General features: G+C 47.2%; 1 protein-coding gene across 1 annotated transcript in view; it reads right to left on the minus strand.

The window, feature by feature from the left end:
• Window positions 1-14915, minus strand: part of zanl (zonadhesin, like) — a 39430-nt gene extending 24515 nt beyond the window's left edge. Inside the window, exons 1-37 of the mRNA XM_049027595.1 lie at window positions 14842-14915; window positions 13767-13801; window positions 13001-13147; window positions 12616-12881; window positions 12213-12297; window positions 11802-11951; window positions 11107-11271; window positions 9972-10165; window positions 9529-9712; window positions 9030-9274; window positions 8707-8855; window positions 8447-8575; window positions 8218-8356; window positions 7927-8068; window positions 7607-7803; window positions 7384-7522; window positions 7255-7299; window positions 6333-6425; window positions 5980-6104; window positions 5601-5746; window positions 5314-5457; window positions 5116-5223; window positions 4730-4899; window positions 4407-4609; window positions 4175-4316; window positions 3620-3679; window positions 3313-3506; window positions 2870-3011; window positions 2371-2615; window positions 2048-2196; window positions 1788-1916; window positions 1559-1697; window positions 1268-1409; window positions 948-1144; window positions 725-863; window positions 524-640; window positions 165-289 (exon numbers count right to left, since the gene is read on the minus strand). Coding sequence (XP_048883552.1) covers window positions 165-289; window positions 524-640; window positions 725-863; window positions 948-1144; window positions 1268-1409; window positions 1559-1697; window positions 1788-1916; window positions 2048-2196; window positions 2371-2615; window positions 2870-3011; window positions 3313-3506; window positions 3620-3679; window positions 4175-4316; window positions 4407-4609; window positions 4730-4899; window positions 5116-5223; window positions 5314-5457; window positions 5601-5746; window positions 5980-6104; window positions 6333-6425; window positions 7255-7299; window positions 7384-7522; window positions 7607-7803; window positions 7927-8068; window positions 8218-8356; window positions 8447-8575; window positions 8707-8855; window positions 9030-9274; window positions 9529-9712; window positions 9972-10165; window positions 11107-11271; window positions 11802-11951; window positions 12213-12297; window positions 12616-12881; window positions 13001-13147; window positions 13767-13801; window positions 14842-14915 — 5394 coding nt within the window. The remainder of the gene's footprint in view (window positions 1-164; window positions 290-523; window positions 641-724; window positions 864-947; window positions 1145-1267; window positions 1410-1558; window positions 1698-1787; window positions 1917-2047; window positions 2197-2370; window positions 2616-2869; window positions 3012-3312; window positions 3507-3619; window positions 3680-4174; window positions 4317-4406; window positions 4610-4729; window positions 4900-5115; window positions 5224-5313; window positions 5458-5600; window positions 5747-5979; window positions 6105-6332; window positions 6426-7254; window positions 7300-7383; window positions 7523-7606; window positions 7804-7926; window positions 8069-8217; window positions 8357-8446; window positions 8576-8706; window positions 8856-9029; window positions 9275-9528; window positions 9713-9971; window positions 10166-11106; window positions 11272-11801; window positions 11952-12212; window positions 12298-12615; window positions 12882-13000; window positions 13148-13766; window positions 13802-14841) is intronic.
• Window positions 14916-23867: the final 8952 nt, after the last annotated feature.

Below are 23867 nucleotides of genomic sequence, written 5' to 3' on the forward strand. Positions count from 1 at the left end.
TTTCATCATGAAGGATATGGAGTTGGAGAATGATGACAGTCTCTGCTGGATATCAGACTGCCCTGAACAGACGATCAGATGATGAAGGCATGAAGAATTAAGGCCCTTAATCCATTACCACAGCACAATTCCCAGTGGCTAGGAGCACACCAGTTTCTACTAACCAATGTCCTCCTGCTCTTCATCAGTGTGACTGTGACTCCATTGACAGTCACATACAATTTGCGCAGGTATGAGACACCTGCTACTCCCCTTTCTTCATTCTTGGCCTCCACTGTGAACCAGGGCCCTAGAAATTTAGCGAAGGCCACATGAGTCCAACAGAGAGTAAAGTACAGATGCTCCCCAAAGTAGTTTGACAGAGACACACCAGTACTGGGGATATCTTATCTCAGCTATATATATATATATATGTAGAGTGTGGATTGTACCAGTCAGTGTACTTTAAGCTTAGAAATATAGAAATTTTGTAATAGCTCTGAAGCTTTAGAATTGAAGCTGATGAAATATGGTGCCACTGTACCTGTCTTATTCTGGCAACTCCTGGCCAAGGTGTAGGGGCAGGTTCCCATGAAAGTGTAGTATTTTCCATCAAAGGTGGTATAGTGTGGGTCTCCAGATATGATGCAGTCCTCTGTACCTTCAGAATGAGCCAGTGAGGTTAATGTGAGTGTCTCTGTTCATATTTAATGGCAGTAGATCGACAATAAATGAGAGATCTTACTTATAGGGTAGCAGCCAAGCTGTCCGTTCTGAAGCTCACAGATGTGTTGTGGAGGGCATGAACCTTCTGGGCAAGTCACAACACCACCCTCACACTTGCATTTTGACTGACAGCCCTCGGTGTAGAATTCTTCTCCTGGCTGTGAGAGAGACCAGAGGTGTCAGTTGCTGTCAGAGTAATGAAATGGACGTACTGACACCACATAACAATGTAGCCCCCTCACCTGGTAGTACTGCCCATTGTACTGGCAGCCACAGGTCTCTCGTTTGACACACTGCCCTGAGCTGTAGACGTATCCTGGGTCGCAAACGCATCCCTCTGCGCATGGGCTGTTGCACTGCTCTGGACTGGGAGGGATGCAGGATGGAGGGCAGACGGGGACACACACCTCATAGTGGCTGTTGGGGGGGCAGCGTAGAGCTGTGGAGAAGTAGTTATATGGTACAGTTGTGTCATATGAAATGTTTGCAGTTTTGGGTCTTTAAAAAAACACCATTTCAAGAATGGGCCATAAGTGATTACTGCAAAGTAGCAGCCACTCACGACAGAAGGTACTATTCCTCCAGGGCCCCACATCAACTTCTCGGTCCTGGCACTCCTTGACGTAGGACTCCAGAGCCTCACACAATGATGACTGAGCTCCACCCAGAGCGCAGAGGTCAAACAGACAATCTTTGAAGAATTTCTGCAGAGGGAGATCTCAATTTACCGGAATGATAAATCCTCTTCTACTTTGCATAACTCGGTGCAATCTGATGATTACTAGTCACTGAAACGTTATGAGCATTGCTGACTTTAACCTTGAATGATACATGTTTTGACATGGTAACTCACATTGGGGTTGACCCTTGGGTGACAGAAAGCGAATGGTCCCTTGTCGTCCAGCAAGATTCCACAATATGCTGGACTCTGGAACACATCCAGCTCGTTGTCTGTGCATTCAGGGATGGTCTCATTGGGTTTCTTGTTGCAGCTGCAAGAAGTCGGCAATAAAGTCATGACATTACCTGGGAGATTAACCCAACTCCATTTCACACTTTTAATGCAATCAAGTTGTTCTCACTTAGGATCAGAAATCCAGCTGTGGCCAAACTCGTTGGCATCTGTGACGAGTTGACCAGTGGGAGTACGGAAGTCGTCATTGGGGTTTGCATTATAGTCACCACACAGACCACAAAGAACATTCTTGTAGCTGTACAGAGAAAGGCAAAGGGCAAGATCTTTTAGCTGAAACCATAAGTGAATTATTGCAGTGGTGGAAACACTAGAAAGTGATGAATGTGTTCATGAACAGAGTAATTAATATCCTGTGGTGTAACTCACTCGCTGGTAACTTTGATGTCCATGTAGTGGTTGCCATCGTAGTGCACAGTCACCCCAAAATCTGCCACCACTGTGTAGAGTGTCCCCTGCTGGAAGACAGACAGTCCCTGTGCCGGGTTGGCAGGCAGGTTTACCGTGGTCCCATTCACCTGCGGGAGGAGATCACAGTGAGGGATGCAGCATACTCATCAGTCTATTCAGGCATGGAGTTCTCTCTTTGATAGTTAAGCTCATCCTTCTCACTTACTCCTTCATCTGCAGAAACATAAGTCTAATTTGATGCCCCCATTGCTTCCGTGACTCTGTGGAGCTCCCTGTCTCACCTGTATCACTCCACCCTTCAAGATCGACACGACAACTCCCAGGGTGTGTACATGCACAGCTTTCAGGTAGCTGACGGACAGGACATTGTAGCGGTTCTCGTTGTCGGCATACACTGCGAAGGGTGGGGCCAAGGTGGTGTTGCATGGCTTGGCCAACAGGTAGCTGCAGTTGCCCATGAAGTTGTAGTAACGTCGATCAAACGTGGTATAGTGCGGGTCACCTGACACTGTGCAGGTGGACGTGTCTGGAGATTAACATTGGAAGCAGATTAATATAGAAGGTTAAACGTAATTGGTGGGAAGATGCTGAAGGACACATTGAACATTATGCACTCCAACAGGCAAGGAAAATAGGCCAGCGCTGATTTCAAGTAGCTGTACATTGCACACATAAGAATATTGCTGTTGTTTACAAATCTGCTGCGAATAAGCAAAATCACTCAGTCATGTGTGAACATTTGGTTAAGGCTAATATTTACTGAGACTTTAGGTTCCCTACCTTTGGGGTAGCAGCTGGACAGGCCATTGACCTCTCGACACTCCTCTGTGGGAATACAGGAGTTGTCCACACAGCTGAGTGTGTAGTTTCCAGCACAGCGGCAAAGCTTGGAGCAGCCGTCACCAAAGACAATCTCTCCCGACTGTAGTTGGAACGTCACGAAAAAGAGACAGAAGAGACGGTGCTGTTTTCAGGGAGGACCTGATTCTAATAGATTGTCAAGTGACTTGTCTTTTAATCCCACAGTCAGATAACATTTAACAAACTGAATTAGTTGAGGTAGGACAGTACTAAGTGAAGAGGCTTTATATTTTAAATGAGCAGACCCTCACAAAACATAATATTCACACTCTCAGTTAAATATAGTAGGTATAATGAAGTCAAATTCAGGCAATTGCAGATTATTTTGCAGAAATTTATGTCTTCACACCCTGCGCTTCTACCTCATAATAGTTGTCATGCTCGTCTAAACAGCCACACTCGTGAAGGGGCACGCAGCGTTTTCCGCGGTACACATAGCCTGGGTCACAGAAGCAGCCGCTGATGCAAGACCCGGTGCAGTTGCTGGATGGTTCCTGGCAGCTTGGGATGCATGCTGGTCCACATTGAATGTACTCAGAGTTGGGGGGACATTCCACTGTAGGGTGGGTAGCAGAAGAGGAGAAGATAATAGTCAGAGGTTACACAGAAATTTCTGCTGTTTAAAGTTGCAATAGCGGGGCTTTTGTGTAACTGACACAAACTGCTTACCTGGGGGAGTGGTTGGTGGTGGTCTAGTGGTGGTGGTAGTTGGTGGTTTAATGGTAGTTACTGTCGATGTTGTTGGTTTAACGTGGTAAGTGTTGATGGAAAGAAGTGAATAGTTAAATTCTGACATTCTTTTGTATTTCTTTCAATATAAAATAAAAAACATTTTATACTAATTCCAATTACAGTTGTGCTTTATCTGCTTTCTGTATTTTAAGCAATAATGAGACATTTAGAGCTGATTTGACTCCTTTTTGAAATCTTTTCACTACCATTTGTTGGAATTTCAAAATTTTGTGACACCCAACCTTACATATAACTAATGCACATATTTTATAGACATTTCCTCTCCCTTTTACACTGGAAACCTTGGACCATTCAGTCACTGTGCAGGAGAGCCATGTTCAGAAGCTTCACATTAATACAATCACGACAGCTTTTCTATATGCTGGAAAAATATGAAATTTCTGTTGAACCAGATGCGTTTGCCCTTCAGAGGCAGCTCCATAAATGCTCCATGTGGTTAAAAGTTCAAAGCCGATATACTGTGTGTCATACCTAGAGGATGACAACCATATTCTCCGTCTTGCAGCTGACAGGACTCTGAAGGGCCACAGCTAGTTTCGTGACACTCGATCACTCCTTCTCCTCGACACAGACATCGCTGGGTACAACTCTCCACGTACCAGCTCTCGTTAGCCTAAAGGACAAACAGACACAGCTTTTATCCTGCCATTTCATATGGTACAGAGATGGGAGTTTGATCATTTGCTTTAGGAAGGAGGCTCACTGGATGGTAAGCGCCCTCAGGGTCCACACAGCCGCAGTCTTTGAGAGGGACACAGCGATCGTTGCTGAGAACAAATCCGGGATTACACTGGCATCCCTCCACACAGCGCTCTACACAACCTGGCCCTCCTACATTCGGTCCCACGCAGGTCTCCGGACAGCTCACACACAGGGAGTAGTGGCTGTTGGGTGGGCATGGCAGAGCTGCAGCAGAAGGAGATGTTTCGCTCAGCACACACTTTCATATTGTGCAGCCTGGTGTTTCAGTTCAGTCATCATTATATTTGATCTCATAAATACTGTATATTTAATCCTCAGACTCACGACAGAAGTCCGGGTCCCTCCACTGGTGGACTGGGGCTCCAGCACTCACACAAGCATCTGTGTATGCCTGCAACTGGTCACACAAGGTCTGTAGAAGTCCGTCGTAACGACACATGTCATGTACACAGCTGAGGAAGTAGGTCCGGGGGTCCACCACCTTTATGCAGTCCCTAATGAGGGATAGAGCCCATGCAGGACAAACAGGCATGAGACTGGAGCTAAAGCAACAAATATCTTAGATTCATCACTCATTATACCACAGTTAAGTTACAAATGCAAGGGTACTTGAAACCTGTCATCACTCAGTTCAGCTGATTCGGGGATTGTTCCACTTTGTCAATATTACTCGAAAAGCAGGAGCTGCAACCTATGACGTGTGTGCTCACCTAAACGGTCCCTGAGTGTCATTCAGCTTCCCACATTTCTCTGGTTTGGAAACCTCTGCTTCCAGGCTGGGGTCACAAGGGGGGTCAGGTTTGTTGTCAGACTCACACCTGTGAAACAAAAAAAAAAACAATTATGGTGTGATGTGGAACACAAATGTTCCATATTAAAGTAACAGGAGCACAGGTATGGGAACTGACCTGTCATCTTCATCCTCTTCTGTTTGCCAACTGTTGCCAAACTCATCCGAGTTACCAGCTAATGCACCACCTGGCTTTTTGAAGTCGTTGTTGGAGTTTCCATCGTAGTCTCCACAGAGACCACACATTTGCTCAGAGTAGGAGCTGAAGGGTCAAAACCAAAAGAGTGAAATTACTGACTTGAGATAAAACTGAGCCACCAATCGTACAATATTGGGGCTACTTCAAGGTTATGTCCTTAATTCCTACCCTCACGTGATTTGTTGACCTTCTCTTCCGAGACTCACCTGGGGACAGAGATTTGAGCATAGTGGTTTCCATCCCAGCGCACAGTCAGACCAAAGGTGGTCTGCAGGGTGACATATTGACCAGCCAGGGAGAGAGAGATGAATGGAGAGGGCGAGTGAGGCAGGGAGACCTGCAGTCCGTTCACCTGAGAGGGAGGGAGGGAGGGAGGGAGCAGAGTGTCACAATACAAGGAATAAGCAAGACTACATTTTCATCATGAAGGATATGGAGTTGGAGAATGATGACAGTCTCTGCTGGATATCAGACTGCCCTGAACAGACGATCAGATGATGAAGGCATGAAGAATAAGACAAGGTCCCTTAATCCATTACCACAGCACAATTCCCAGTGGCTAGGAGCACACCAGTTTCTACTAACCAATGTCCTCCTGCTCTTCATCATCGTGACTGTGACTCCATTGACAGTCACATACAATTTGCGCAGGTATGAGACACCTGCTACTCCCCTTTCTTCATTCTTGGCCTCCACTGTGAACCAGGGCCCTAGAAATTTAGCGAAGGCCACATGAGTCCAACAGAGAGTAAAGTACAGATGCTCCCCAAAGTAGTTTGACAGAGACACACCAGTACTGGGGATATCTTATCTCAGCTTTATATATATGTAGAGTGTGGATTGTACCAGTCAGTGTACTTTAAGCTTAGAAATATAGAAATTTTGTAATAGCGCTGAAGCTTTAGAATTGAAGCTGATGAAATATGGTGCCGCTGTACCTGTCTTATTCTGGCAACTCCTGGCCAAGGTGTAGGTGCAGGTTCCCATGAAAGTGTAGTATTTTCCATCAAAGGTGGTGTACAAAAGGCCGCCTGATTGTTAAGTATTTAGTAATTTAAATTCTTATTTAGCTGGTTTCGTTAAGCCATTTATAATGTTACATGGGAGCAGCCATTTGTTTATCGTTTCCAATGTAGTACGTGGGCACGTATGGCGCAAATTAGTTGCGGTCTCCATTTTATTTCCGTTCAGTAAAAGTTAGAAGCGGGGTTAACTGCAAGTGCCAGTGCATTATGTTCGTGTCCGTAAATGAGTAAAAGGTAAGAGAAATATCGAGTTTAGGCATCTTTGTTTTTGCACCTTATTATAGAAGTGTATATCTGTAATTGTAAGCACTCTTTTGTTATTGGTAAAGTAATTAGTAAATGAGCTTCTTTCGCGTTGCGAAATACAATCATAAGTAAAACGTGTTCATGCATATAATCTCTGTTAACGTTTAAATGGGGAGGTATTATAATTGTACAACGTGGGGCATATTATACAGTGCAATACTGTGTTAGTATAATTAAGTTTAGCGGGGTGGTTCGATTATAACAGAGAGATTGCTATGTACAGGTATTGTTGTAAGCAGACATTTTATGGGCAGTTGCTGCGTGTACACTTACCATATACCTTTGTTTCTTTTAGACCACACACTCCTCCTTTCACATACACACACCCATACACACCCAAGCACCTACATCAGCACCTGTGTATGTGAGACCTGGAGAAAGGATGTTGCACTGGAATTAAAATAATAAATAAACATTCATCAGGATCCATGGGCCTTAAGTGGTGTTCTGGCCGGCACTCCGGGATATACATGACTAGAAATTAGACCCAGCAACTTGGGATAGGGATTGTAACAGCAGTCTCCACTACAGGTGGTATAGTGTGGGTCTCCAGATATGATGCAGTCCTCTGTACCTTCAGAATAAGCCAGTGAGGTTAATGTGAATGTCTCTGTTCATATTTAATGGCAGTAGATCGACAATAAATGAGAGATCTTACTTATGGGGTAGCAGCCAAGCTGTCCATTCTGAAGCTCACAGATGTGTTGTGGAGGGCATGAACCTTCTGTGCAAGTCACAACACCACCCTCACACTTGCATCTTGACTGACAGCCCTCGGTGTAGAATTCTTCTCCTGACTGTGAGAGAGACCAGAGGTGTCAGTTGCTGTCAGAGTAATGAAATGGATGTACTTACACCACATAACAATGTAGCCCCCTCACCTGGTAGTACTGCCCATTGTACAGGGAGCCACAGGTCTCTCGTTTGACACACTGCCCTGAGCTGTAGACGTATCCTGGGTCGCAAACGCATCCCTCTGCGCATGGGTTGTTGCACTGCTCTGGACTGGGAGGGGTGCAGGATGGAGGGCAGACGGGGGCACACACCTCATAGTGGCTGTTGGGGGGGCAGCGTAGAGCTGTGGAGAAGCAGTTATATGGTACAGTTGTGTCATATGAAATGGTTGCAGTTTTGGGTCTTTAAAAAAACACCATTTCAAGAATGGGCCATAAGTGATCACTGCAAAGTAGCAGCCACTCACGACAGAAGGTACTATTCCTCCAGGGCCCCACATCAACTCCTCGGTCCTGGCACTCCTTGACGTAGGACTCCAGAGCCTCACACAATGATGACTGAGCTCCACCCAGAGCGCAGAGGTCAAACAGACAATCTTTGAAGAATTTCTGCAGAGGGAGATCTCAATTTACCGGAATGATAAATCCTCTTCTACTTTGCATAACTCGGTGCAATCTGATGATTACTAGTCACTGAAACGTTATAAGCATTTCTGACTTTAACCTTGAATGATATATATTTTGACATGGTAACTCACATTGGGGTTGACCCTTGGGTGACAGACAGCGAATGGTCCCTTGTCGTCCAGCAAGATTCCACAATATGCTGGACTCTGGAACACATCCTGCTCGTTGTCTGTGCATTCAGGGATGGTCTCATTGGGTTTCTTGTTGCAGCTGCAAGAAGTCGGCAATAAAGTCATGACATTACCTGGGAGATTAACCCAACTCCATTTCACACTTTAAATGCAATCAAGTTGTTCTCACTTAGGATCAGAATTCCAGCTGTGGCCAAACTCGTTGGCATCTGTGACGAGTTGACCAGAGGGAGTACGGAAGTCATCATTGGGGTTTGCATTGTAGTCACCACACAGACCACAAAGAACATTCTTGTAGCTGTACAGAGAAAGGCAAAGGGCAAGATCTTTTAGCTGAAACCATAAGTGAATTACTGCAGTGGTGGAAACACTGGAAAGTGATGAATGTGTTCATGAACAGAGTAATTAATATCCTATGGTGTAACTCACTCGTTGGTAACTTTGATGTCCATGTAGTGGTTGCCATCATAGCGCACAGTCACCCCAAAATCTGCCACCACTGTGTAGAGTGTCCCCTGCTTGAAGACAGACAGTCCCTGTGCCGGGTTGGCAGGCAGGTTTACTGTGGTCCCATTCACCTGCGGGAGGAGATCACAGTGAAGGATGCAGCATACTCATCAGTCTATTCAGGCATGGAGTTCTCTCTTTGATAGTTAAGCTCATCCTTCTCACTTACTCCTTGATCTGCAGAAACATAAGTCTAATTTGATGCCCCCATTGCTACTGTGACTCTGTGGAGCTCCCTGTCTCACCTGTATCACTCCACCCTTCAAGATCGACACGACAACTCCCAGGGTGTGTACATGCACAGCTTTCAGGTAGCTGACGGACAGGACATTATAGCGGTTCTCGTTGTCGGCATACACTGCGAAGGGTGGGTCCAAGGTGGTGTTGCATGGCTTGGCCAACAGGTAGCTGCAGTTGCCCATGAAGTTGTAGTAACGTCGATCAAACGTGGTATAGTGCGGGTCACCTAACACTATGCAGGTGGACGTGTCTGGAGATTAACATTGGAAGCAGATTAATGTAGAAGGTTAAACGTAATTGGTGGGAAGATGCTGAAGGACACATTGAACATTATGCACTCCAACAGGCAAGGAAAATAGGCCAGCGCTGATTTCGAGTAGCTGTACATTGCACACATAAGAATATTGCTGTTGTTTACAAATCTGCTGCGTATAAGCAAAATCACTCAGTCATGTGTGAACATTTGGTTAAGGCTAATATTTACTGAGACTTTAGGTTCCCTACCTTTGGGGTAGCAGCTGGACAGGCCATTGACCTCTCGACACTCCTCCGTGGGAATACAGGAGTTGTCCACACAGCTGAGTGTGTAGTTTCCAGCACAGCGGCAAAGCTTGGAGCAGCCGTCACCAAAGACAATCTCTCCCGACTGTAGTTGGAACGTCACGAAAAAGAGACAGAAGAGACGGTGCTGTTTTCAGGGAGGACCTGATTCTAATAGATTGTCAAGTGACTTGTCTTTTAATCCCACAGTCAGATAACATTTAACAAACTGAATTAGTTGAGGTAGGACAGTACTAAGTGAAGAGGCTTTATATTTTAAATGAGCAGACCCTCACAAAACATAATATTCACACTCTCAGTTAAATATAGTAGATATAATGAAGTCAAATTCAGGCAATTGCAGATTATTTTGCAGAAATTTATGTCTTCACACCCTGCGCTTCTACCTCATAATAGTTGTCATGCTCGTCTAAACAGCCACACTCGTGAAGGGGCACGCAGCGTTTTCCGCGGTACACATAGCCTGGGTCACAGAAGCAGCCGCTGATGCAAGACCCGCTGCAGTTGCTGGATGGTTCCTGGCAGCTTGGGATGCATGCTGGTCCGCATTGAATGTACTGAGAGTTGGGGGGACATTCCACTGTAGGGTGGGTAGCAGAAGAGGAGAAGATAACAGTCAGAGGTTCAATAGAAATCTCTTATTTAATCTAAAGTTCAAATAGAGCTGTTGTGTAACTGTCATAAATTGCTCACCTGGTGGAGTTGTTGGTGGTGGTTTAGTGGTGGTAGTTGGTGGTTTTGTTGTGGTTGCTGCTGATGTGGTTGATGGTTTACTGGTAGTTGATGTTCCTGGAGATTACATTAAATTGCATATTTTTTCTTAAAATTACCCAGGGTTTGATTAATTTCAGATATAAAACAACCTCATTCTTTTATTTTTCTTTTATTTTTGTTGGTTGCTAAATTATTACAGATGCAATGCAGATTTTAATTCATAGAGATGGATTTTGTAAATGTTTTATATATGGTTACAACCTATTTTCCACCTGTCCATCATCCTCCCACATTACTAGTATAGGCTTACAGCAGGGACAGCTCGTTCTAATATTCCACATTATTTTAGGTAAATGCTGAAAGCCATTGTATAGTAAATACTGAAGAAGTAAATGCTGAAGACGTTTGGGCACCTTGACATGCTGTAACACAGACACTGTCCACAGCCAGGTCTGTCTTCTCGGTCTCTCCATAAACACCTTGGATCACAAACTGGGGGCAATAAAGTATCAGTATCAAGTTGCGGAATATCTACTCATGTGGCAAGAAATACTGGGCAATGTAGTATAAATATGCAAGTAGAGTGACCAGTCGTGCAGCACCTGTATGTCTCCTTTGCCAGCATAGTGCGCCTCTGCCTTCTTCCAGCCCCGCCCTTGATTCCCTATTAGACTCATCAGGGGGGCTCCCAGTGTGCCTCCTTAGCAGATAGACAGATTTCCATAACATGCAAACAGATTCTAACATACACCAGATTAGCATGAAAACTAAGTGGAACTTGACACATATTGCCTTTGAGGTTCTTACCCGCAGGGATAGCGTAGACATTGATTGTCATTGTGGTGGCAGTACCATACATGTAGTAGTGGAAAGAGAGCTGCAGACAGCCTGCTGAGGAAATGGCAGGGCTTAAGAGCTCTGCTGCCGCTCTTTTCTTGGCATAACTCGAGTCCAACAGTAGGTATAGGCCAACTGTGCAGAAAACAATGGAGGCCATTATCAGAACTTCTGTGATGAATATCATTTCTTCTTTGTTCTCTACTTTAAATATGTTGTGGCCTGCTGTGTGGCGTATGTGATTAAAGGGTAGTGTCTTGTCAGGATGGAGATGAACAAAAAATGGTTTTGAATAGTGCTACCACTAACAACTATTTTTCTATGGAATAATCTGTCAAACGTTTTACCGATTAGTCAGTTTATCTAAACAATTCATTTTCCTCCAGAAAATCAAATAGACAGTTTTATTTAAATTAATTTTATTTTAACAACAACAAACTGTCACTACATTTACATGCATGGCTACCGTTATAGCTCGACTACGCCATTTAATCGGACTATTAGATTTTCTTATTCTGTCAGATTTTAGTTATACAGTAAACCAAAGTCATAGTATAAAGCTCTGTCTTCCAGACAGTATGAATCCTGAGAAATTCCACCCCATACAGTTCCCTGTTACTGAGCTGTCTGGCCATAGGCTGCGCAATGTGTGCAGTGTCACTCACGCCCGGGCTTGGAGTAGTCGTCATCTGGCCCAGTTCCCTCTGTTTCTGTGGACCCAGGCCACTGCTCCCAGCCAAAGATTTCTGCTGGTGCTTCAGTAGTCCAGCCACACAAGTCATCGAAGGTGTCAAAGTCACATTCTGACAAACAGCCTTCAGTAAAACATAATATTGAAAAATGGTTCATTCTGCTTAACAATACTGACATATGGTGACAACTGCAATGCAAAACATTCCCTGTAAGACCTTAGGAGTGCATCGTAAAACCTACAAGTTTATTTCTTTGATTCAATTTTAAACATTTATGTAGTTCCACACCATCATTACAAACATCACCATTAATGTATAACAGAACATTAAGTGTTCATTTCCTTGACTGAACAAAAGACGAATGTAAGTTTAGAGAAGACATACCAGGGCAAGCTCCTTCACTGATAATTATGTTGTCTAGAGCTGTGTCACAGGATGACGTGGTCCCTCTCATAGCCTCAAACACAATCTGTGGACATGTTTAGAATCTCAGGTGGATATAAGGTTAAATCAGACACTGAATACGAGCACAAATAAGTAGTTAAATGGTTCCAAGAACACTGTAATAACATTCAGACATCAACATGCCAGAGGAAGCCCACCCAACCTGGGGCGAACATGCAACCTCCACACGCAACAAGAGCTAATGCGAAGTGGGAGGCAACAGTGTTACTGACTGAGTCATCATGCCAGCTGATTGCTGACAGTGCATCACTATGTACTACTTGTACTACTTACTTTTCCCTCGCTCCAAAAATAAAGGAAAACTCAGAACAGAGAAACTCACATTGACAGTCTGGCCAACAGGTGTCGTCACGGTCAAATCAGCTCCGAGCCAAGAAGGACTCTGGAAACCCACTTTCTCCCAGACCTTCTCCTCTGTGCCAGAGTCACGGACCAGAACAGCTAGATGGTTGAGGTGGTCACTACCGTACATATAGTACCAGAACTGAACACATATTTGAGGCAAACTGCTGTGGATTGCAGGACTGATCAGGCGAGCTTTCTGTCTACTAGCCACATTGTCACACTCATGGTAAATGTAGTAACCATCTGGTAAGCGAGAGAGGGGAAAGCATCAGTTAGAAACTTAAATTCAGTAGTCATTCAGTAGTCTGAAGATTACCAAGAACTAAGGAACATGCAAGGGCTTTTGATGGATCAGTACTGACCGCCACTGGGGTAGTCCCCTTCTGGTCCGGTGCCATTGGTGGGTGTTGGTCCGCGATGGCGGGTCCAATCGCTGTCATCGTCAACGTCTTGCCGAAATTGGCAAAAAGGAACGTTGTTGTTGTTGAAGTCACATGATGTCAGGACAGCTACGGGGTAAAAATTGAAGAAATCTGAATGTAAGGACCATTTCGGAAAATATTTACAGCATGGAGACACAAATGTTATACATCAGTAGTAGTATTTTATTACGATCTAAAAATGCAAGCTTTAGGTGATCCCAAATTGCTCTCAGTATCTGATTTAAGTGAGGGCCAGGAAACAGGTTAATGATCCATGCAGGGTGTTTCCTGCTTTATGCCCAACATCTCCCTAGATGCGCATTGAACTTGTGTGACTTTGGATTGATAAGTAATTACTGAAGATATGTTTCGATCTGTTACAGTTGTGACATCACCACAACCTTTCAAAGATGTTGCAATATCTTCAATGTGGTTATAGTGCTGTTTTGATTTGCTAATAAAACTGTAAATGATTAACAGTTTCTCATGGGTGTAACACAATGTCTGGCTATCACTAAATGGCTCCGTTGCCTTTATAAATTTCATTATCTGGTTACATTTTTATTTGTGCTGGATAAGAAGTTGAGCAAGGTTGATTGTGTGTGTGTTTTATCAGAATGAGAACCTTAATGCTGTCTTATGACCCACCATTTTCCTGTCCCAAAAAGGAAGTATACTCCTTACTTTCTAACACGTATTAACTTACCATTTTCTTCTCTTGTTAATGACTGTTTTACATTCCTTCAGAAAAGAAAATAAGAAGTATAAAGAATGTCATGGAAAATGCTGCCATTAAAGATCGTTTTTAACTCCTGTGTGATAATGTGTGTCATTAGAAACTCAGTTTTTGAAAATAACCTCATGCATTTTATAGAGTAATACTTTGCTCATCTCTGTGGGGAAATTCTCTTCTTGTCTACCTCCTCTTGCTCTCCATGGTACACATGCATGGGTGACAGCAAGCATGGGGAGGGGTCACAGTGCAGGGTCAACCACAACATGCCAAGCACTGGGAGCTGGGGTTTTAGGGGCCGATGGACATGTGACTATTTTGCTGAGGCTAGGGCTTGAACAGGCAACCTTTCAATCATAGACACAGAGGAATAACCCGCTGCACCACACCCCAGCACCCTACATCTTTTATTATATGCATCTTTTATGCATGAAAATGTATTGTTCCTCATTCATTCATTCACTGGCCTTCCGTGACTGATTATCTGGTACTGGGTCATTGTGAGTCAGGAGGATGGCTGATGCCCTTCACTATCATGACATTTAGTCTGGGCATATGATGCTGCAATAAAACCAAACCCCATTAAAGATCATCTCATATAATCAGTGTCCCATCCATTGGCGTCATTCTGAGGTTACGCAGCTTGAACGCAGACCGCGACGGCTACTGTCATGTGATTTCAAAATCCAAGTAAAAAAAAAAAAATCCTAAATACATTGATTACCAGGAATACTCTACTGAACACAAGCAGTAATATTTCCATAAATTTAGAATCTGACACACAGTCCCTCTAATGTCGATATCTAATTCTGAGGTAATTTCCAGATATTATTATCATTTATAAACATTTATAGATATGTCTTGTTGCCATATTTGTTTTAGTGCTATGTCTGTCAAAAATTAATCTGACCAGCAAAATATTTAGCAAAATTACCTTCAAAGGCAATTTTTAATAAGCAAACAAAGACATGCAATTATTGAACAAAAATAAAAATTGGTAAATGTATAAGAAAGCCAACCATATTACAAAGAAAAATATGTTGCTTACCAATCATACGTTTTTGTTATTGTGTTATAACCACTTATCCAAGCGAGAATTAATATGAATCTAATTTGATCCATAGCTAACTTACGTTGGTAAGTTAGCTGAAAAGATGAGATGGGAACAATCACTGAGCCTTATATATACCTGGCATGGTTTGAATGAGGATCTTGATAGAGAAAAGGGAGGTTGGGGGTATGTCATATGGAGACCGCAGCGGCTGGATGTACAGTGAGAAAGACTTCCCTAAATGCAGTGGAACAACACGTCTTTATTTTCCATGCAGCTCTTCTTACAAGCACTTCACATGCCGAGCATCTTCACAGCACAACAGAAGAACAACAAGACCCTCTAATGACAACTGGTAGCCTTAAATACTTTCAGCTGTCAAAGACTAAACCAATCTTCCACTCACAGGTAATTTCTTAAATCCCCCCCCCAATAATACACAACACATCCACCTACATAAATACTTAACTACATTTAACATTTTCATATTAATACATATCTTCCTTTTTAATCTTACACAAACCCCATATTATAAAACCCAAAATCCCCAGCACAACAGATTCCCCACTCTCCCTTAAGCCCTGGTCTCTCCTGGAACCTTTAAATGGTGTCTGGACCCAGGGGACATATTTGCCCAAACACCTTGGAGAAACACAAGAAAGAAAGGTGAGTAACCACATCTTACAATCAGTTCTTTGCATTAATTGTTCTTACTGGTAACCTTATTCTCCCTCAATCACCATTCCTTTTCACAGACCCCACCACCTTCCTTGATGAGGAACCACTGCGCAGGATCTGAAACAAGGCCACCAACTGACTTCAAGATCCAACAAGCAAACCTTTGTATGCCACTGTTCTTCTATGCAAATCCCTGGGTAAAGTACAATGCTAAATAAAATACTGTTATTAAAATAAAGAGTGTATCACTAACATGCCATCAATTACAATAAAATAATAGTAAGGGAGTCCTCTTCCTTACATTTCCTCCCTCCTCTCTTAAGCGCGAGCACCTCAGTCCTCCGTCATCCTAGATAAACAATCAGCAACCACATTTGACTTCCCTAGCCTATACTGGACCGCAAAGTCATAAGGCTGCAAAGCCAGGTACCATCCTGCAATGCGAGCATTTGCATCCCTCATGCGGGATGGGTGAAATGAAGTCCCAGAAGATAATACCTCAAGGCCTCAACAGCCCAATTCATGGCCAAACACTCTTTCTCCACCGTCGAATACCTCGTCTCCCTGTCCAGTAGTTTCCGACTCAGAAACACCACAGGCCTTCTTTCACCATCCACCTCTTGCTGAAGAACTGCTCCAAGGCCCACTCCTGAAGCATCCGTATGCAAGATGAATGGCCTATTGAAGTCTGGACTTCAACTATCCTGTAACTATTTTGACGCATCCTCCTTCACCCGTATGTTATGTTGAACCAGCGATGTGAACCCTGGTGTCTCTCGAAAGAGCTGGAAAAAATCTCTCTGTCACCTCCTCATCCCTAACTGAACGCTCCAGTAACTGATGGACCGGCCCTTGTCTGCTGTGGAATTCTTTCAACAAGTTCAGATGAAATGTCTGATATTTTTTAGCTCTTTCTGGCATATTCAATTTATAAGTGACTTTACTTACTTGTCTGACAATTTCATATGGCCCATGCCATTTTGTCAACAGCTTGTTATCGCTGGTAGGAAGCAACAACAGTACTTTCTGGCCCGGAACAAAGCCTCTATCCCTCGCCTTCTAATCATACCATGTCTTCTGATGTTTTTGTGCTGTTTTCATGTTGTCCTGCACCAACGATGCCATTCTCTTCAATCTCTCTCTCATGTTGATGACATAGGCGGCGATGTTTTCACCCTCTGCTTTAGAATCCTCCCAGCAGTCCTTAACACTACGATCCCTGAAGTCAACGAAATTTCTCGGACGCACCTCAGGTGTAGCCCCCCCCCCCCCCCTCACTCCCCACACAAGCTGCCCGTCCCCTCATCAGGACCAATCAACACCTATTGTTTTGCAAATGAAAGCGGAGTTCCACGGTTTCAGCTTCGGGTCTGCACAGAAACGTTTTCTAACAGTGTGGTTTGAGGAATCGTAAAATACATGCGTTAATATATCCAATATATTGAAGCACAGTTGAATCCCCATTTCTCTTGATTCGGCAATTTCAGTTTCCCGAAAGTATTTGATAGAATAAATACATGCATTTTCTTACTGCCTGTAGCAATCGGTGTTAATCTGATTTTCAGTTTTAAAGTTCGATCAGGGCTAAATGACAAATTAATTAAGGTATGTCATTAAAATTACCATGACATGATATTTGCATTATAAATGTACCAACAGACAAAGCATTTTTATAGGTAATGAAGAAAAACCTGCAACTTGCAATGTACAAAGACCGTAATCCCCATATGAAGTCCAAACACACAAAATACTGCTGATTACTATGTCCATTTGTTATGAGAGAGCACAATTCCGCTTTGAATGTAAACACTGACGTCGCTACTTGCGAAAAAGATTGCGCAGTTATGAGCGCACAAAAGACTGTAAATTACTCCGGACGTGTGTGCATTTGTGTGTGGGATTATGAGATGCCACAGTGCACACAAACACTTCGTGATGTACGTATGAAACAGGATGGGCAGTTATGAGCACACAAAAGTGCTAATTATTCATAAACAGATTGCGGTACAAATATATAATTACGGCATAATAAAAAAAGACTTTCGCGTGTGTGTGTATGTTTCCGTATCACATTCAATCGGTTATTTTTGATATAATAAATATATACAGTTGATGTCTACAAAAATCTGTGTAACCTTATTCAGTTGTCAAAGTTAGAGCTATAAGATAAATTGATTTACGTATATCCCCTCCTGGAGCCGACACCTTATCGTGGTGGAGGGGTTTGCGTGTTACAATGATCCCAGGAGCTATGTTGTCTGGGGCTTTATGCCCCTGGTAGGGTCACCCAAGGCAAATAGGTCCTGGGTGAGGAACCAGACGAAGTGCGGCTCAAAAACCCCTTATGATGGAAAAAATTTTGGAACCACGTTTTCTCTTGCCCGGACGCGGGTCACCGGGGCCCCCCCCTGGAGCCAGGCCTGGGGGTGGGGCTCGATGGCGAGCGCCTGGGGGCCAGGCCTACACCCATGGGGCCTGGTCGGGCGCAGCCCGAACAAGGCACGTGGGTCCCCCCTCCAATGGGCTCACCACCCATGGGAGGGGCCATAGGGGTCGGGTGCGAGGTGATCTGGGCGGCGGCCAAAGGCGGGGACCTTGGCGGTCCGATCCTCGGCTGCAGAAGCTAGCTCTAGGGACATGGAATGTCACCTCTCTGATGGGGAAAGAGCCTGAGCTGGTGCGTGAAGTTGTGAAGTTCCGGCTAGATATAGTCGGACTCACCTCGATGCACGGCTTGGGCTCTGGAACCAGTCTCCTTGAGGGGGGTTGGACCCTTTTCGACTCTGGAGTTGCCCGTGGGGAGAGGCGCCGAGCGGGCGTGGGCATACTTATTGCCCCCAGGCTGGGTGCCTGTACATTGGGGTTTACCGCAGTGGACGAGAGGGTAGCCTCCCTCTGCCTTCGGGTGGGGGGACGGGTCCTGACTGTTGTTTGCGCTTATGCGCCAAACAGCAGTTCAGAATACCCACCCTTTTTGGAGTCCTTGGAAGGGATGTTGGAGAGCGCTCCTCCTGGGGACTCCCTTGTTCTGCTGGGGGACTTCAATGCTCATGTGGGCAGCGACAGTGAGACCTGGAGGGGCGTGATTGGGAGGAACGGCCCCCCCGATCTGAACCCGAGCGGTGTTTTGTTATTGGACTTCTGTGCTCGTCACGGACTGTCCATAATGAACACCATGTTCAGGCATAAGGGTGTCCATATGTGCACTTGGCACCAGGACACCCTAGGCCGCAGTTCGATGATCGACTTTGTAGTCGTGTCGTCGGACTTGCGGCCGCATGTTTTGGACACTCGGGTGAAGAGAGGGGCGGAGCTGTCAACCGATCACTACCTGGTGGTGGATTGGCTCCGCTGGTGGGGGAGGAAGCCGGCCAGGCCTGGCAGGCCCAAGCGTATAGTGAGGGTCTGCTGGGAACGTCTGGCGGAATCCCCTGTCAGGGAGAGTTTCAACTCATACCTCCAGCAGAACTTCTCCCATATCCCGGGGGAGACGGGGGACATTGAGTTCTGTTCATAGAGGCCATGTTCCGTGCCTCCATTGTGGAGGCGGCTGATCAGAGCTGCGGCCGTAAGGTGGTCGGTGCCTGTCGCGGCGGCAATCCCCGAACCCGCTGGTGGACACCGGTGGTAAGGGATGTCGTCAAGCTGAAGAAGGAGTCTTATCGGGCCTTTCTGGCCTGTGGGACTCCAGACGCAGCTGACGGCTACCGGCAGGCCAAGCGGAATGCGGCTTTGGCGGTCGCTAAGGCAAAAACTCGGGTGTGGGAGGAGTTTGGTGAGGCCATGGAGAACGACTTCCGGACGGCTTCGAGGAGATTCTGGTCCACCATCCGGCGGCTCCGGGCGGGAAAGCGGTGCAGCATCAACACTATTTATGGTGGGGATGGTGCGCTGCGTGACCTCAGTTCGGGATGTTTTGGGTCGGTGGAGGGAGTACTTCGAAGACCTCCTCAATCCCACCGACACGCCTTCCGATATGGAAGCAGAGTGTGGGGACTTGGGGGTGGACTCGCCTATCTCGGGGGTGGAGGTCGCTGAGGTGGTCAAAAAGCTCCTCGGTGGCCGGGCCCCGGGGGTGGACGAGATTCGCCCAGAGTTCCTCAAGGCTCTGGATGCTGCGGGGCTGTCCTGGGTGACACGCATCTGCAGCATCGCGTGGACATCGGGGGCAGTGCCTCTGGATTGGCAGACCGGGGTGGTAGTCCCCCTCTTTAAGAAGGGGGACCGGAGGGTGTGCTCCAACTACAGGGGGATCACACTCCTCAGCCTCCCTGGCAAGGGATGGGCGGCAATAAGTCGGACTCGTTTCCGGTGAGGGTTGGACTCCGTCAGGGCTGCCCTTTGTCACTGATTCTGTTCATAGTTTTTATGGACAGAATTTCTAGGCGCAGCCAGGGCGTTGAGGGCGTCCGGTTCGGTGACCTCAGGATTAGGTCTCTGCTTTTTGCGGATGATGTGGTTCTGTTGGCCTCATCGAGCCGTGACCTTCAGCTCTCACTGGAGCAGTTCGCAGCCGAGTGAGAAGCGGCTGGGATGAGAATCAGCACCTCCAAATCCGAGACCATGGTTCTCAGCCGGAAAAGGGTAGAATGCTCTCTCCGGGTTGGGGATGGGGTCCTCCCCCAAGTGGAGGAGTTTAAGTATCTCGGGATCTTGTGCACGAGTGGGGGAACGATGGAGCGGGAGATCGACAGGCGGATCAGTGTGGCGTCAGCAGTCATGCGGGCGCTGCATCGATCTGTCATGGTGAAGAGAGAGCTGAGCCAAAAGGCGAAGCTCTTGATTTACCAGTCGATCTACGTTCCTACCCTCACCTATGGTCATGAGCTTTAGGTAGTGACCGAAAGAACGAGATCGCGGGTACAAGCGGCCGAAATGAGTTTCCTCCGCAGGGTGGCTGGGCTCTCCCTTAGAGATAGGGTGAGGAGCTCAGTCATTCGGGAGGGACTCAGAGTAGAGCCGCTGCTCCTCCGCATCGAGAGGAGCCAGATGAGGTGGCTCGGGCATCTGATCAGGATGCCTCCGGGACGCCTCCCTGGGGAGGTATTCCGGGCATGTCCCACTGGGAGGAGACCACGGGGAAGACCCAGGACACGCTGGAGAGACTATGTCTCTCGGCTGGCCTGGGAACGCCTCGGGATCCTCCCAGAGGAGCTGGACGAAGTGGCCGGGGAGAGGGAAGTCTGGGTCTCCCTGCTGAGGCTGCTGCCCCCGCGACCCGACTCCGGATTAAGCGGGAGATGATGGATGGATGGATGGATGGATGGATGGATGGATGGATTTACGTATATCGGTAAAAGAACCCTGGCATAACATTAGCGCGATATATGCATTATAAATGAATCACTAAGTAAGAACGAAATATTGTTAATTTGAGGGGTGCCAAAATGTTATGTAATGTGTAATGTTCAACCTTTTGTTATAAAAATAATAATAATAATGCCATAGTGCACCTGTCATGCCCGGCTCGTCCGCTCCTCCTGTGTGCCACGCCCCCTGATTACCCACGTGTTTTCTCCCGATTGTACCCAGCTGTATCTAGTTAATTTGCTCAGTCCTGTGTATTTCAGTCCGTGTCTTACCTGAGTCCTTCATCCGTCATTAATGTCAGTCGATGTTCGTACCCTCGTCCCTGTGATTAAACCCCTCTTTTACCCTGATTCTCGGCTGTCTGCCTGCTTCCTACCCGCCTGCCCGCACGATCGCAGCTCTGCCCACGATCGATCGTGACAGAATGACGGACCCAAAACAAAGCGGCTTACATCTCCGAGGAGGAGTACTTCCGCCTCAGAGATCGAGTGGTTTACTGGAGATCCCAACCCGGGATCAAGGAGGATCTTTCCGCGTGGAGCCTCGTCCGCCGGTGTACGGAGACCCTCGAAGACCTAGCCCTCGACCTGGACGCCCGCTTGGCCGAGGAGCTGCGCGAGGGTCTCCGTGAAATTGCTCAGCTCCGGACCGAGCGCTCTGCCGCTCCCAGCGAGCGGGGACCCATCCTTCCGACGTCCGCGTTTGCGGACATAGCTCCACCTCCCGCCGCTGCCAAGAGCCGGAGGAGGAGAAGGAGGGGACCAACGATCGCCCCGACGATCGCCTTGAGGGCATGTGCCCTCATCCCGGCAGCCCTACCGGAGGAGGATCGGGAGAGCTCCCCGATCACCCGGATGGCCCCCAGCTCTGCTAAGCTGCCTCCCCAGGCAGCCTCTCCTGTCCGGAGAGCACCGGTCCCGACTACGCCGTCGGAACCGTCGCCGCTGCCCGCGGACCCCGCTCCCGTGCGGCCGCCGCTGCCCACGGATCCAGCTCCTGTGCAGCCGCCACCGCCCACGGACCCAGCGCCCGTGCAGCCGCCGCTACCGCCTGTGCAGCCTGCACGGCCACCTTCGCCTGCGCAGCCACCGCCTGCGCAGCCGCCTGCGCAGCTGTCGCAGCCGCCTTCGCCTGCGCAGCCACCGCCTGCGCAGTCTGCAGCTCCAGGGCAGGCGCCCCCACTGCAGCAGCCTGCAGCTCCTGTTCCTGACCGCGCTCCTGTTCCTGACCGCGCTGCAGCAGCTCCCGAGGCGCCCCCCTCCGCCTGCAGCAGCTCCCGAGGCGCCCCCTCCGCCTGCAGCAGCTCCCGAGGCGCCCCCTCCGACTGCAGCAGCTCCCGAGGCGCCCCCTCCGCCTGCAGCAGCTCCAGTCCTTGACCCCGCTCCTGTCCATGACCCCTCTCCAGTCCCTTCTGCCCCAGTGCCCGAGGAGGTCCCAGAGGACTCCACCATAGCTCCTCCCTCTTCGGAGGTAGAGGAGCTTGAATGGGACCCCTCGGGGACCCTGCTCGTGACTCCTTGTCCCTCACCTCGACGACGTCGACCCCGGGGTCGGCATGTCTGTGTCCCGCAAGGGGAGAGGCGCCCCTTCTTCCCTTGGCGCGCCCGGAGAAGCGCGCCTTTGGGGGGGTGTTCTGTCATGCCTGGCTCGTCCGCTCCTCCTGTGTGCCACGCCCCCTGATTACCCACGTGTTTTCTCCCGATTGTACCCAGCTGTATCTAGTTAATTTGCTCAGTCCTGTGTATTTCAGTCCGTGTCTTACCTGAGTCCTTCGTCCATCATTGATGTCAGTCGATGTTCGTGCCCTCGTCCCTGTGATTAAACCCCTCGTTTACCCTGATTCTCGGCTGTCTGCCTGCTTCCTACCCACCTGCCCGCACGATCGCAGCTCTGCCCACGATTGATCGTGACAGCACCTTGCACGGAAACACTTTGTACGCTACATATGAAACATTGCATAGTTATGAGCACGCAAAAGACTGTAAATTACTCCGGACGTGTGTGCATGAAGCAGGATGTGCAGTTATGAGCACTCAAAAGTGTTAATTACTCAGTCTCAGTCTGAGTCCGACACTGCAATGGCAAACAAGAAGCAGTACACCCCTTCGGAAGCTTTGGCCATCCTGAATGCGATGAATGATTGTGACTCTGATGGTGGCGAAGAACTCATTTTGATTGTGGAAGAAGAGGAAGATACGAATACAGATGGGCACTCGGCCATGTCAGCAGATGACGAGGATGGTACATTAGATAAAGAGAACAGCAGCCCTCCCCGCAAGAAACGTGTGGTAACTCAGGTAACTCAGAAGGACACTGCAGTTGCGCTTTGCATGAAGGCTAAAGATGACACTGTTTGGGAAAAAGAAGATGTTGGACGTCTCCCTGCCAGTGATCCCTCTGCATGCTTTTCCTTCAGTGAGACAGCAGGGCCTACAGAGCACGCCAAGGTATCATGCAAAGTTCCTATGATTATGCTTTTTCTTGTTCTTTATATGTAATCAATTCAGAATGACCTTTACTGTTTATATTTACCTTTATTCATTTATCTTCCTACAGAGTAGAATCACAAGCCGACTGCAGAGTTTTCTGTGTTTGATCGACATAGGGATGCTGATGACGGTCCATGAAGGCTGCAGAACAGACCCCAGCTGGACCCTCTCTCTCTGTGAGCTGATGGCATTCATATCGATTTTGTTCACGAAAGCAACGACAAACCCAGTTGGTGCAGTGGTTGATGCCTGGTCTGAATTATTTCTGGTGTCGGCAATCAGGAATACAATGTCCCGTGACCGCTACCAAGCAATCATGAGATATTTGCGCTTTGATAACAAGGACACCCATGCAGAACGAGCAAAAACGGACAGATTTGCAGCAATTTCAGACATCTGGCAATGTTTCATTCGCAACTGTATTTCAAGTTACAACCCAGGCCAGCATCTTACTGTCGACGAGCAGCAGGTTCCGACCGAGGTCCGTTGTCCTTTCTTGCAATACATCGCTACGAAGCCTGATAAATTTCGTATCAAGTTTTGGAT

The sequence above is a fragment of the Brienomyrus brachyistius genome, chromosome 10 (genome assembly GCF_023856365.1).
Source record: "Brienomyrus brachyistius isolate T26 chromosome 10, BBRACH_0.4, whole genome shotgun sequence".
Taxonomy (NCBI): Eukaryota; Metazoa; Chordata; class Actinopteri; order Osteoglossiformes; family Mormyridae; genus Brienomyrus; species Brienomyrus brachyistius.